Raw genomic sequence first — 15,347 nt, 5'->3', positions numbered from 1 at the left:
CAGTAAATTCTAAGAAATGCCTGTTCAGCAGAAAGAAAAATGAGTGGAACAGCAGATGAAAAGAGTGGCAGTGAAATGACAAGATGGTGTGTGATTCCTTGACATGCCATTTTGCTGAGGTTAGCCCTAAAGAGGGTGTCAAAGTTGTAAGCAAAATGAGTAGGCACACTAAGCTCCATTTCCCCCCATAGGCTTTTAAGCAGCAATTTCAAGAAGATCCTCATTACTTCCTGCAGTTTTAAGAGCTTAGAATAGTGCAGCCAGCCCGAATTCAGCATTCCTGAGGCAGCTAAATTATGAGACAGCTTAAACAAGTAGGTATATTGGAAATAATATTTGGTGCTCTCTTAATTTTGAGTTTCTGAATCATTAAAGATCCTGCTTTCAAGCTTTGTGACTGAGTGTGTATTTTGGCAGTTTTGCTGCAGTTCTGGTTACTCAGAATAATGTTCAGAGCCTTGCATGATCACTTGGCTGTGTGAGCTATGACCTGATGAGGTGTTACGAGAGTTTGGGGGAGAACTGCAATAGTCAGCAGGAGTCAGGGATGAGCAGCAGTTGAAACAATGGTTGTTAATAACATCAGTGAGTGTCTGCTGCTCACCAAAGAGGTGGTTTCAAGTTCTAACCTGTAGCACTCCTTCCCATTGCACACAGAAGCTGTCAGCTGAAGACACGGAGATAAACCTCTCCAAATGGAGAGAAATCTGTTTATGTTTAAACTACACAATAGATTGAACTTAGACAGAGGAACTGGCATAGAAACTCATCTGAGGGAATGATGAGAACTGCCATTTCCACTAAACCCAGTGTCAAGTACCAAAATCTCATGCAATGTGTTTGAATTCATTTAGGAGAAAATGATGAAATGCCAATGGCATCTGTGCTTGTGGCACTGGCACTCCTTTTAAACTTTAAGAGGATGTCTGTGTACCTGTGCACACATGACTCAACATGATGCTGGTGCCACTCCAATAAAACCAAACCACTGATTCCTGAGTTTGGGCCATATCCAGAGCTCATTAAAATCAATGACACCCTTTCCACTAAATTCAGCTCCTCAGATCTCAGCAGTCAGCTTGCAGACTGATGTACCAGAGGCTGCAGTCACACTGCTTTGTCCCCTGTTTGACTTACAGCACAGCCTGATGTTTATGTTACATAACTAAAGATATTGAGACCAACCACACCACGCACACTGTCCACAGCACAAACATAAGGATTACTGAAAATCCTCAGCAGAAAAAAAAAATCAGCTCCCCAGTTTAAAATATGTGTACTTCCTTTTCATTTATATGTAGAAAGACTTCATACAAATCAATAAATACCTATCAATGAATGCCTAACACACTTCAACAGTATCAGACACAGGAAACATCCCAGTCAGAGTTGTAGAGGATTTTAGCAGATATTAAGCAGGAACAACAAAAGATGTGTTTGTTTGTATTAAATGTATCATATTCACATACACAAATTATTGCTCCCTGAGTACCCATTTTCACAGCTGTTCAAACTGAGTAACATCTTAGCCCTTTTCTTAATGCTTATGCAAGATTCCAGTATTTGCACTTGCAGCTACTGCTTCCTTGTGAAATATTCTAAGTACCCACTGATGTCTAAATAAATGTGTTTAGAATTTAAATAAATGGGCCTGTATTGAGCAAGTCTTTGGACTAAGTACAACTTCTTGTTTCTTCTCTGCCATACATCATCTTCTGGAGAAAGAAAACAGAGCTGTGCATCTATCTGAAGGAAATTCCCTGACCTACAAATTAAGAACCATTACAAGTGGAAAAAATATCACTTTGAAACAGAAACCAGTGCCAGTAAAATTTCTTAAGTGATAAAATTTACCTTTTGATAGTTGTCTGCACTTAATTGCTCCCAGAAAAACTAAAAAGAAGTCTAAAAGGGGATCTACTTCCCAAATGTCTGAATACAGTCAAAAACCCTGTACTGTGGGTTCCAAAGGACAAAGAGTTTTGAATCATCAAATCAGCTTTAGGCATGTCTCCATCTCTGTGGTCACAGGAATCTGACATCTCATTTTCTGAAAACTTCCATCAAATCTTTGACAGAATCATAAGCAAACAGCTTATGTGGAAAAGCCTTCCAACTCACAGTGATCTGGAAAAAATAGAGGGATTTATTTTTTGTTCATATAACATCCAAGTAATTTGGGTTTGCACATTAGAAAAAGCATTTATATACATAAATAAATCCCCTAAATATCTAAATATATTCTGAACTTGGGTCAAGTCAGGTCAAGTCCAAGGTAAGAAGTGCTTTGCACTTTCTTATACTATAGTGAGAACCAAGTCAAATTTTAATTTTGCAGATTTGGACCAAAATTCTACATTGGACTGGACAGTTCTGGAATCCTTGCAAGCCTCACACTGTCTGTGTGATAGGGCTGTATTTTCTTGTGACTAAATAGGAGATCAGTCTGGGGAAGTATAGCTTCTTTTATGTAGAGTGCTCATCTTGATAAGTTGTCTGCTTATCATAAGTCATCTACTGACATCCTTTGGAAACAAATGAGCAATTTCACTAGGTAAACATAATTTTTCTGGTACAATATTCTTCAGGAATTGGCCTGAGGCATTAGCAATATACTGGACCATGTATTATAGAACTAAAGGTCCAAACTATAAACCAATTGAGCAAACAGTGAAAAAATTTATGCCACGCTGGATTAAGTTTTCATTGTATTTGTTGTATAGCAGCAAGATAAATATATATATATATATATATATATATATATTTGCATTTCCTGTCTTAAAATGGATCTGCAAAGATATTGGAGTCTGAATTATAATATATTATATTGTGTGAGAGAAAAAAAAGAAATAGAAAACTCACATTCATGAAGCTGTTAATAAAAGATAAGGCCACCAAGCTTGCTTTTCTGTTTTAAAGGCTTCAAACAATACATTTCAAGTTACCTGTAACTACTTTCAGTTTCTGTCCAATACCAGAAAGACAGCATGAAGTGTAAAACATCCACAGTGGCTGTAATCCCAAGTGGATCAGAATGTCTGTGTACCAGGCTAACTCTTAATTTCTCCAGTCTGCTACACTAGCTCTGAAATGAGTAATACCTCATCCAAACATGCATCAGACGAGCTCTGCTCAGTGCACAGCTCTAGGCAGAGAAATCCACTCAGCTCTCCACAGGATGTGGTGTAAGGACAGCACAAGGGCTGGAAGGGAAATGGGTCACTTTGAATGGTATTTCCAAAAGAGGAGCTGAACTAGAAAGTGGAGAACACTGCAGGTGGTTTGCTGAGGGTTTTGGATATTTTGTGCTTGTAGCCTGTCTGCAGCTCATCACCTGGGTGAAAGCACCAGCCCTTACCTCAGACACTCTGACTTGTACAAGCACGGTTATCACAGAAAATTCATCAAAGTTGTTATGCGATTAAGGCTTTATGCCTGCATACAGGTGTTTGTTAATATCAAGCCAGTAAGTGTATCAGCAAAATAATCATGAAAGAAATGACACAATGTCTTTTCATTCTACAACACTTTATGGATCTGACCCTTTACAAGACCCTGCTGCTTCTCTCCACTCACTCCTCACAGAAGCTCTGAGATCACAGGAATTCTCCCAGTCCCCCACACCGGGGCTAAGTGCTCACACCTGGGAAACAGCCACCAATTCCAGCAATTCTACCAACGACATAAGAGACAAATAAACTCCAGCCTATAATAACAACCAGCCACCTAACTCCAGCTACCTAACATAGGTTAAAAACCTGATTTGGAGCATAAAACGTCAGGTCCGACACTGGAAGACTGCAAGCCTGCAAGTTCGGGATGAGGATGCCCATGCAGCCGCCAGCCTCTGCGTTCGCAGCCGTAGGGAGCCGAGACTACAGCACTGGAACCGAGCGTCCCACGGGAAGCTCCGCGGGGAGCGCTCGGCGGCGTTATCCCAGCGCCGCCGCCGGCCCCGAGAGCGGCCCCGGCACGGCGGCTGCCCGGGGGCCGGCACGGAGCCTTTCCCGTGCCGGGACCGGGCCCGTGCCCGTCCCCGTCCCCGTGCCTGCCCCGCCCGGTCCGGCCCCGGCCGCGCCGCCACTCACCGGCCGCGCCCGCTCCCCCCGCGCCCGCCGCCCCGGGCACCGGCACCACCTCCCGCCGCCGCCCAGCGGGCACCGGGCACTGGGCACTGACCCCGCCTGTCTCCGCCCAGCGGGCACCGGGCACCGGCCCCACCTCCCGCGGGAGCACACCCACCCCGGGCCGGTCCGAGCCCCGCTGGGAGCGGCTCAGCCCGCTGCCTCCGCCCGAGGGCTGCGCTGGCCTGCGAGAGCGCCTTACACAAAACGCCGCCTGTGACACTGAAGGAATTTTGGCTCTTACTCAAGCCGTTGGGCCCTGGGAAGTCCCTGCTGCCTCCAAGGTTTCCTACTGGTTTGTTGTTGTCCATGGAATCGTACAGGCTCCAGCCTGAGACACCTGCAGCAACCCAGCTGTGAAGGCACAACCATGGCGTGACCACGGAATCACAGAATGTGCTGAGTTGGAAGGGACCCATCAAGATCATCAGGTCCAACTCCTGGCCCTGCACAAGACACCCCAAGAATCACATCATGTGCCTGACAGCACTGTCCAAACACTCCCTGAGCTCACAGAGGCTTGGTCCTGTAACCACCTCCTTGGAGAGCCTGTTCTAGTGCCCAGCCACTCTCTGGCTGGAAAACCTTTTCCTGGTATCTAACCTAAACCTTCCCTGACAGTTTTTGGGGCTCAGCTCCTGAGACACAATGTCTTGGGGAAAACATTCAGCCTGACCTAAGTCAGCACCCAGCACATCACCTGGAGGGCTGAAGGCACAGTGAGAGGCATCCTCTCAGCAACATGGTTCAGGTAACACTGTTCAGGCTGTGGGATGGCTTTGAGGGTCTGAAAAATTTTCCCATTGAGGGCATTGTATAACTAGAAATGCGTCAGGCTGGGAAATCAGTGAAGTGCTTCCCTAGCCTGTTGAAAACTGGATTCTACTGGATCACTGTGTAGTATCCCAGTTTGTGTCAAATCAAGTTCAGTGACTGAACAGATCTCAGCTAAATAAACTAGGATGAGAATCCATCCATCTTGTTGCATTTCCGCAACTAAAACACTGCAAGGTTACACCTGGGATGAGGTTCTTGAGTTTCTTGATCACTCCCACCTTCTAACCTTTGAATCTATTAATGTTGAAGTTGGTTACCAATTCCCATTGAAACAGACCAACCTGCCCTGTTGCAGAAGTAGCACAGAAGTAACAAGCCCTCCTTTAGGGATGCAGTGACAGAGTGAAGACAGCTCATGTGCTCCAAAATGCAAAGTGAATGTCTCCAGTGTAAATAAAAATAGGTACCTGTGAACAACACATGTACATGCCATGAACAGCATTTCCATATCCAACACTAATGGAGCAGAGACAACATTTCCTAATCCCTCTAACAGTGCTACTGGTTTGACTTGATCTGGGCATGCACCAATTTTCCTTCACATCACCCAGTTACTTCTGATATATAAAATCCTTCTGGCTCGTTAGACCTGGAAGGAAACCCAAGTTGTTGTTTTCAGGAAGTCAGGGATTTCATTTACTCTTTCAGGGTCTATGAGTGTGCTTCCTAGGGATACTAAGACACTTACATTGCAAGAATCACATGTGGATTTATGCTTTCTTTTTTCTTCACCTCTTCCAGAAGTATCTGCAGCTTATGCAGATTGGTTTTGACATCTGCTGCTTTTTAGAAAAAGGAGCCAATACTGAGAATTCACACTTGGATTTTCATCTGTAGTTAGAAGACACCTCCAAAACTTCCTAGTGTGGTTGCTGTACATACTGATCAATCAAGCTTTCTTGTTACAGTGACTGTCAGTCCTGTTTGGCATGATTGAACCGAAAGCTACAGTCCTGGAAGGGGGGAAGATGAAGCCCGTGAGAGAAAGATTTTAGCTGCAAGTTCACAACAGGGTATTTCTGAGCAAAGCAATTCCCCAGCACAAACAGTCTGTCTTTCCAACACCTCTCTCTGACACATTTTCTGAAACTTGGTAGAAAGTCCCATCTGGAGCTATTTTATGCTGCAGGTGTTTACACATTTATCTCCAGGAATGACAGGATTTTGATAGTCTTTAGCAGTGTCTTCTTCACATTCCACAGCCCTTCCTCCTTGCACATTACTGGATGGAGAGCATAGCTAGAAACTCAGAAGATACAACTGAAAAAAGAAACAGAAACGTGATGGAGATGGAAATAAACACTAATAAATAAAGCAAGTCCAGCAACAAGATGGTCTGTGCTTTTGATGTGAGGACTAGGTGTAATTCAGGGCATTGTTGGGTCAGGCGCCTGTTCCACACCTGGAACAGACCCACCCCACGTAAGGAGGCCATTGGACCACAAGGCAAAAATCTGCTCTCTTTGGCTCCATGGTATCACAAACTGTTTGCAATGCAGTCCTACAACATGTTCCTGAAGTCTCAAATTCTCAAATAGGAGTTACAAATCATACTTGTCTGGGCAGCAAAGATCTAACTTGCCAGTGGTTTTATTCATAACCAGTTCTCAGTAATTTAAAAGACTGAGATACCTTCTTGCTGCTTTGGAAATCCTGGGTCCTTGCAGGTCAAATAAAACCAGCAATAGCTCCAGGTGACCAACACTTCTGGGAATCACAAGTAATAAAAATAAGGCATTAGAATCTATGCAAACTTGCAGCCTCAGTTTAAATTAAAATGATCAATCAGGTGAGTCAGAGAAAGAGATTGCTGTGAAGGGCTTCCACGGGAACAATGAGAGAATATGAGGCCCAAAACCAGCTTGGCAACAATAGAATCATGGGGAACCCAGGTAAAGCACACTTTGTTTAGAATAATTAAATTTGCTCTAAAAGATGCATTAAATCTACCAGACAAGATACAAAGTGGAAATAGCACAGTAGGAAGAATGATGAGGTGTAGCAGAGCTAATTTCTCTTCATCTCTAACAGATCAACGGTACTTCTTAAAAAATACAAGTAGGAGAATTTTAAAACTGTTTGAACTATCCTGACTTGCAAGGATATGAAACCTGTCTGAGTTCCAGTGTTTTCTTCAATTAATAAGAAGAGAGCATTATGCTAGAACACTGCTGGAGGCTATCAACCCATCTCACAGATGTAAGCAGTATAGTTTCAAGGAGAAAGCTATTGTTGTTTATAGAATGGAGAGGGAAACCTGTGGGGGAGCACAATTAATGCCAGTGGTGTTTAACTAGAGCTGGGGCAAACTCCTCTCTGGCTGGAACCTCAGTTCTCTTTAAAGGAATTGCCAATTGGGCTTGCTAGAGGGAAATGCATAACAAAAGGTTCATGAATTTAGGTATTTCCGACCAATGTATTACCTTTTATTCATATCCTTTTATCTCTAAATATCTGTTCTTATTTTTTGCTTAAGATGCATTCTAAGGCATATGAATTTTTTTATAAAGAGCTGAAAAGTTGGGCCACTTCCAGTACCAGCACTCGCATGGCAAATTACTTGAGATTCTATCAATCTTGGCAATGTTTCCTGGCCCTTCTTAATCTAAGAATGAACTGTTCTTGAATCGTTTCTCTTGGATATTAGGCATAAACAAAGCTTCTTTTCCCAGATTAGTGTCCAGTTCAAGGTCAGATTCAAGGTTGGCATTGTTTTGGAGTCTTGGGGTTTTTCCTCGCTGTTAAAAAAAATGTAAAATATCCCTCCAAATTTCTTCCTTTTTTCTACATCTATTCCTCTGCAACATAATAGCAGCACAATGAAGTGTAACAGTGTCAGGTCTACACTGAGCAGAATTAACTAGGTAATACAGCTTCAGAATTTGAATAATTCTGAAGTTTCAGAGATTTCTCTAGTATCTGAAATAGAGTCAAAATGCAGAGCTACTTTATTAACAAGTACAAATCTCAGCTGTCAGATCAATGAAACAAGGAGTTGTTCAAGTTGCACAGCAGATGGAGGCAAAAGTCAGTGCATACCACGACAGGAGAGATCTAAGTTCAGGAGCTGATCTATAAAACAAGGAGCTTCCCAAAGGAGACAGCAGGTGGAACCAAACACCAAGAGCCAACGTGTCTAAACATCTTAGTACACAAGTCCTTGCGTGTTTCACAAAATATTATCCATATCTGCAGTGACCCACAGAGTTTAAAATATTCTTTATTTTTATTATTATTATTATTATTATTATTACAGTTGTTATTACAGTTATTGAGAATTATTATTTAAAATATTCCTTCTGAGAATTAGAAAGTAAACTAAATGCACTTCTTTCAGTTTTCTGTGACTACGTGTCCCAGGGCCAGGTTCAGTGAAAGCAGCCTGCTTCCCCTGAAGCAGGGATATGATCCATCTGCCAAGCTATAATGGGAGATCAGGTTGGCACTTGGTGATGTCTTTCCAACTTTAATGACTCTGTGATCAAGGCTGGTACACTGCATTTCTTCTCTAGGTGTACCCTGAGGTACTGACTCGTGTAGAGAATGACGATACACTGGCAGGGCATTGGTTTGTGATCTTTTTGAAGGACACGTTTTGCAGAGGCGACTACTCAGACCCAAGGCATCACTTTGTGCTTTCTCACACTTGATACCGAGGAGCAGATGTCACCAGTCATATTGTACCTTTTTTTGCTCCCCCCTATGACCACCACACCAAGTAGAGCCATTCAAGTTAGTTTTCCTTCAGCTTAAGTTTTAATTCACCAAAACCTCCACTGAGAAGAAACATTAATACAGAACTCTGTGACAGGATAATTTTATTTTTCATGCTATATTAGTACATCATGGTTGCTGCTTCTGTAGTTTTGTGAGGCCTGGAGGTAATATCTGAATGAGAAAAACCCATTCTTCCCTTTTCTTCTATGCTAAGTTGGACATTTCTAAAGTATTCGGAAAAGTCACTGCCTTGCCAAGAAAGAGAAGATGTGCACAGGTGGAGCGAGTGTAGGGAGTGACAGAACGGGTCAGGCTGGAAGGGAGCACAGTGGGTCAGGGGGTCCAAGCCCCCTGCTCAGGCAGGGTCAGCCCGGGGGCACAGGATTGCATCCAGACCGTTCTTGAATCTCTAGAGAGGGACACTCCAGGAACTCTCAGGACAATCGGCTCCAATGTGCAATCACTGCACAGCAAAGAAGTTCTTCTTCCTTGTGTTCAGGTGGAACTTCCAGTACATCAGTTTCTGCCCGCTGCCTCCTCAGTGTTTGGCAGCACGGAGCTGAGCTTGGCTCCATCCTCCATCCAGCAGGGTGGTTCGCACAGCGCATGGCGGCAGCTCCGACACGGCTCTAACGCCACCCCGAGGTTATTTTTTACGGAATTTCTGTGGAACCGAGTGCCGCCACAGCGGCCTGGCGTGACCCAATCTGGGGAGCCGCGGCCACGGCCGATCCCGCACCACCACCTAGCGCCGGCGGCGGGCGCGGAGCCGCGGAGCCGAGCTCGCCCGGCCCGGCCCGGCCCGCCCAGCAGAGCCCGCCCGGACCGGCCTGGGGGCGGCCCCGCGCCCGCGCCTCAGCCCCGCCGCGCCCACCGCCCGCCCCTGGGTCCGCCCCGCCGGGCCGGGAGAGCTCCGTGCTCTGTGCTCCGTGCCGCGCTGCGCGCTCTGAGCCCGCGGAGCCGCCGCACAGAGCAGCGCCATGGCCCGCGAGGAGGTGGCGGTGGCCGGCGAGGAGGCGGCGGGCGAGAGCGGCGGGCTGCTGCTGGAGATCGTGGGCTCCCCGCTCAACCTGAGCCTGCTGGGCCTCTGCCTCTTCCTGCTCTACCAGATCCTGCGGGGCGAGCGGCCCGCGGCGCCCGCGGGCGAGGCGGACCCGCCGCCGCTGCCCAAGATGAAGCGCCGCGACTTCACCCTGGAGCAGCTGCGGCCCTTCGACGGCGTGAGCGACCCGCGCATCCTCATGGCCGTCAACGGCAAAGTCTTCGACGTGACCCGCGCCAGGAAGTTCTACGGGCCCGGTGAGGGCGGGGGCTGCGGGGTGGGCCCGGCCCGGGCGCTCCGCACGCTCCGGGGAAGCGCGGGCGGGTCAGGGCCGGTGCTGGCCGGGAGCGCCTTCCCTCGGCGGGGATCGGCGCTGAGCCCATCCCGGTCCGCATGCGGAGCTTTGGGAGGGCTCGGCCCGTGCTTGGTGCCGGGAGGGCTGCGCGCCCCTGCGAGCCCGTGAGCGGCGGGCACGGTCACTGCTGCCGCCCGGGTCCAGTCGGGCCCCGGCGTCGGAGAAACTCCGGCTTTGCCACTTTACGTTGTTTCATTATTCTCGGTGTTCTCCCATGGCAATCTACACGTACCGTAAGAGGTTGGGCGGCTTTGTGGGCCTGGGTTGCCTTTGCCTGATGGCAGGCAGCAGAAGCGAAGTATTCTCTCAGTGTTGACATTCCATTCTCAACTTTTAGTGTGTATCACTCTATTGCATAATATTTATACTAAATAGTTGGCAATTTAGATTAAACCAGCTTTCTACCAGGAGCATAGTTCAAACGTGCAAAGATTGAATAACCTATGCTCGTAGAGCAGCCAATGATGAGGTGGGTGGGACTACGTGCACCCAGATGAAGGAGTTTTATCACCTCCACGAGGCCATGGGGTTTTATTTTTATCAGAGGCTGCCTGTTAAAACTGCTCACTGAGGCTTGCTGATTTGTACCAGGTTCTGCCTGGCATAACCACTCTCGAGCTGTCCAGACAGCCTGGTAGCTGCAGTAGTGAGCTGCCAGTGCTACTTAAGAGACAAGGAGAAAAATGCAGGAGACACCACGTTTTTGGAAGTGTTATCAGTTACTGCTTTTGGGCCAAACATAGACGAGACTGCCACTGAATGATACCAGGCTGTAACTTTGCATTCTGCAGCAGTCAGGATGATATGCACAGTGAGTTAGATGTGCAGTTCTGTATTTGTGCAACTTAAAATCCAGTTGACATAAGGTCCAAGCTTTAGATGCTGCCTTATTTGATGACAGTAAAAGCTGTCTGTTGCATCTGATTTGGTAATTGCTGAATGGCTCACCACAATGTCTGGCTAGTTTGATTTTCATTTTAGTGGAAAAGTAAGATTCTTTTGATTAATTTAGGAAAAAGCACACTGGAAGTTGGCATGTGCTCTACAATAACCAGAATTCATATCTAACTTCTTTAAGCTCCTTTTAGAAGAACTTTGAATGTCTAGTTGAACATGCACTATCTCAATTTTTGGCTTGTCATGCAAGCAAGTCAATCATTAATGAAGTTTAGCAAGAGTTTATCTTGATGTCTCTTATCTGCTGTGAGTTAAATGTTTTGGTCATTTGAGTTCATCTTGCATTTTGTTTTAATAGATGTTTCCTCCAATTTGGTAATTTCTCATAGCTCCACTATATTTTCTGTCAAGCCATGCTTTCATCTCCAGTCAGGAGTATCCATTAGAAAACTTTGATTTCACCCCATAGACATCCTTCCTCTGTTCCTTATTCTAAGTATGTGTGTCCCAGTCTGTATGCTTATCCTCACCCAGTTTATATGTGCTGTGCACCACTGTGTGGTTCATTGTCCTGATGTTTCAGCAAACCTCAGTAGTATCCTTCTCCATTATTTTGTTTCTTGTCCTCTTCCTCTGTTTTCTCTTACTACCAATTAGAATAAAACTTTAAAGCATTTCAGAAGCTTGAGGCACCTGATGCATGGCTCAGGGTAGAAACTCACCGTCTGTTTTAGTCTGGGGACTCTGATCCATGAAGGTAACATAGCTTCCATTGCCTCTGCAATAATGCTGCTTATGTTTTTATTTCAAAGAGGGCCCATATGGGATTTTTGCTGGAAGAGATGCATCCCGAGGCCTTGCCACCTTCTGCCTGGACAAGGAGGCACTGAGGGATACCTATGATGACCTCTCTGACCTCAATGCTACACAGCAAGAGACCTTGAGGGACTGGGAGTCCCAGTTCACTTGTAAGCAATTTTTAACCTATTTACAAAGAAGGAATTAACTGGTAATAGGGGAAGCAATAGTTAAAAGGCTGTAACCAGCTGGAAGCATCATATATATATATATATATATACACGTGTATATATATGCATATTATATAATATATATATAAAATATATATGTATGTATGTGTATATATATATATATATATATATATAATGGAAATTGCATACACCAGTCCACCAGTTATCAGTATAGTGTAACTAAAATGTGTTTTCCTTTTAAATCTAGTGTTGAAAGATTTACTATAACCAGCTACAATTGGGTTTTCTCCACATGATGTCATTAGAAATCTCCATCCTGACCTGATGTGCCCCTACTATTTTGGCCTTCTTCCTGTTTTAATTAAGACTGTTAATCACGCCACACTGAATGGCTGGTTTATTATGCTAACAAGCTTGTTGCAGAAACCAGAACTGTGCTATCAAATATATGACTTGAGCTAGTGTTAAAATCTACCTTTACAAGTGTTGAGCATCAGGACTGACAGTGAAGTCCACTCTTTTTATTACTGTGTTCCTATTAAATATGGCAAATAGTTGGTTTAAGTATTTATAACAACGTTGCTAGTCTGAAATACCTGAAATCAGGGGGTTCTTTTGCTTTGTTGAAGTTGACAGATAGGCAACATAATATAGCTCTCAGTCCTTATATATCTTGGCATTTTTACAAGCTCAAAAGGAGATATAAAATAAATCAGAGGCTTAATCACATAATCGGATAACAGACCCATCTCTATCTTTGGGAGAAATTATCTCCCTTCTGTCCTATTGAATATTTGTAATACACATTACAAAAATATAACCCCTTCCAGGTTGTGTATATGTGAGCACATACGTATGTGCATGTTTAATAATGTAAATATTCTAACAATGCCTTTGGTTTTAACATTGGCAAGAGAAATAATCTAATCCAGGATTCTGTTTCCTTGGCTAGGTGACTCCCTCAGTTTGTGTTTATTCATCTTTTGGTTTAGGCAATAAAATGAGAGTTATATTCACTTCACCTGATTCTTATGACAGCAGTAATAGTAGTTCAGGTAGTAGTTGATTTTAGCTTTTCTCCTTTCCCCCAGTGTTTGGAACAAGTTGCTCAGAGCTGTTTATTGAAATATAGTCATCCTGTTCATTCAGAAAACAGCTGGAGGAGTTTATAAACGTGTCTCTTCAGGGCAGAAAATTACTTGGATTTTTTTTTTTTCCCCAGTTAAGTACCATCATGTTGGTAAGCTGCTGAAGGAGGGGGAGGAACCCACCGTGTACTCTGATGAAGACGAAAAAGATGCCCAGGATGCAAAGAAAGAGTAGATACTGCAGTGTGGAACAATCTATTTTTGAACCACAATGGATCATTTGTAACATTCCACTTCTGTTTCACAAGGTGCAGCAGCAGCAAGGTTTACAAAAGGTCCAGAGGTACAGTGAATGGTTTTTCAAAGATTTCCTTTTCAAATTCAGTGGGAAGCTTCTGAAGGTCTATGATCTGTCTTCCTTTAAACCCACATAATAAGTATGCATGACAAATGTCTGTGCAAAAGTAAACTGCAATTTTGGCAATAAAGGACTGTTTTCCTGCTATCACCATTTAGTGCAAAGTAGGTTGGAATCAAGTTTTTCATTACCAACCTATCACTGTGGAGACAAGCACATGACTCACTTCACATATGCAACACAAACACCACTAAATCTTCTTTTGTGTTAGCTTCTGCAGGATCTGGCAGATCTTACCTGGGTTGTAATTCCTTTAGAAAAGGGACTATATTTTGTTCACAAAGCATCATACTCATTTGTTGTGCAGTGTAATTCATTATTATGTGAGATAATTTGGCTTTTGAGTCATTGCATTAGTGACTTACAGATGAAACACTAACTGCTTTTAAAAAAGATTAAGAATTTTTGTGAGGTTAAATCACTTTTAAGTATTTAATAAAGACTGATGAATGCTTGATGTATTCAACATGCATAATTCTGCATAGACTAATATTGTCTGTTCACTTTTAAAGCACATCTATAGTGTTACAAAAGTTTAGGTAATGAGTGGAACTAGGCATCCCTAAAGGTACACCATGGAGTGTGACTTGACTATTGTTCATTTGATTTTCTTCTCAGCAAAAAGTGCTCCTATGAATGTTAATGGAATTATATTAAACATGGAAGATCAGCTGCTCTTGATTCCTAGGCCTAAAAAACAAGAAGTTGCTGGTATGGCATGATTAGCAAGTGCTCTTGTACATGCACCTTTACCTAGCAGAAAAACATTACTGGTCAATGTAACTTACATAAGTTTCCTGTACAAAATAAAACAGTGTAAGCTGTTTTTGCATTGAGGCCTTTGTTGGTTTGGAATGTTGCCATTCAAAGAAATGACACAATCTCATGCATAACCAGCAGTGCTATACCTGTGGACCTGACCTTTGAGTTGCTTTTTACTTATTTGCTCTCTTGGCTTACCTCTATGCTTAATTACTAGGTTTTTTTCTAAATGACCTCCCTCCTACCAGAGAGGCTGGATAAATGGAAATGTTCATCATCCAAAATACTTCCATAAAACTTATAAATTCCAAGATAACTAATGATTTTCTGATCACATGTGATCTTGTTTCTTGTCCAGGTGATTCTGCTAGTGCAGAATCTCCAGGGTGCCTGTCTGGTGTAGTTCCCTCTGTTTCATTTCTCTGACTCGACTGTCTGGTTGTTTCAGTTTGGCAACATGCCCAAAATGAGGAACTGAGTCCTGGGTGTAGGTGCAAACTAGGCAGAAGTGTTCAGAAGGAGAGTGTGTTGCACAACAGCAGCTTTCACAAACGAGTTGACACAACATATTAAAGTGCCTGAGACCATCTGTGGTGAGAACAACTGACTCTCCCTCAGTCCCAACACCATCCTGGGATTTTCTTTTGGTTGCACTGGGCCTTCCAATGAAGAGCAAGGTTGTTTGAGCCAGAGTTGTGTAAAGTGGTACTGTATGAACTACCTGACAAAGGTCTGGAGACACACATAGGCCTTGTCATGACCTTTGTGTTGCTGTTTTATTTTTAGAGACATTTATACTCTTTGCAAACTACTACTAATGGTTTACCTCAAATTGGAAATGTGCTTTTATTTGTTTAAGGCAGAAAATAAAATACTCTTGCATAATGGTGGAGTTTGTTTTTATTTACTGCAACCAAATGTTATATTTTATTATTATATTTATTACTCCCCTAATGTTTCAAGTTTTATATTGTCTTTCTCTGATCTGTCACATTATCCAATGCATAGATTGAGTAAAATATGTTCTAATGGAATGCTTGTAAATGCTGTTTGCTAGTAAAATTTTGACAGAATATTAAATAGAGAATGTGCTCTATTGCAGAAAAAAACCCAAGTAA

At 43.6% G+C, this 15,347-nt stretch overlaps 2 protein-coding genes across 4 annotated transcripts in view; one reads left to right on the top strand and one right to left on the bottom strand.

The window, feature by feature from the left end:
• Positions 1-4,162, bottom strand: part of KIAA1210 (KIAA1210 ortholog) — a 50,613-nt gene extending 46,451 nt beyond the window's left edge. For 2 of the 3 annotated variants that reach the window (XM_064712514.1, XM_064712512.1), the window contains exon 1: positions 3,759-3,983. Coding sequence is in view for 1 of the 3 variants with exons in the window: in XM_064712512.1 (XP_064568582.1) it covers positions 3,759-3,772 (14 nt within the window). In the remaining 2 variants the exon portion in view is untranslated. Of the gene's footprint in view, positions 1-3,758; positions 3,984-4,088 lie in introns of those variants that run through there. The other variant, XM_064712515.1, reaches the window with a different exon arrangement.
• A 5,398-nt stretch (positions 4,163-9,560) lies between these two features.
• Positions 9,561-15,114, top strand: PGRMC1 (progesterone receptor membrane component 1). The gene is made up of 3 exons (XM_064712509.1): positions 9,561-9,977; positions 11,785-11,940; positions 13,184-15,114. The coding sequence occupies exons 1-3, from the start codon at positions 9,659-9,661 to the stop codon at positions 13,282-13,284; spliced, it is 576 nt and encodes a 191-aa protein (XP_064568579.1). The 5' UTR covers positions 9,561-9,658; the 3' UTR covers positions 13,285-15,114.
• The last annotated feature ends 233 nt before the right edge of the window (positions 15,115-15,347 follow it).

Source organism: Zonotrichia leucophrys, chromosome 4A (assembly GCF_028769735.1).
Source record: "Zonotrichia leucophrys gambelii isolate GWCS_2022_RI chromosome 4A, RI_Zleu_2.0, whole genome shotgun sequence".
NCBI classification, from domain to species: Eukaryota; Metazoa; Chordata; class Aves; order Passeriformes; family Passerellidae; genus Zonotrichia; species Zonotrichia leucophrys.
The sequence above is the reverse complement of the archived record's forward strand: the minus strand, read 5'-3'. Positions and strand labels throughout refer to the sequence as shown.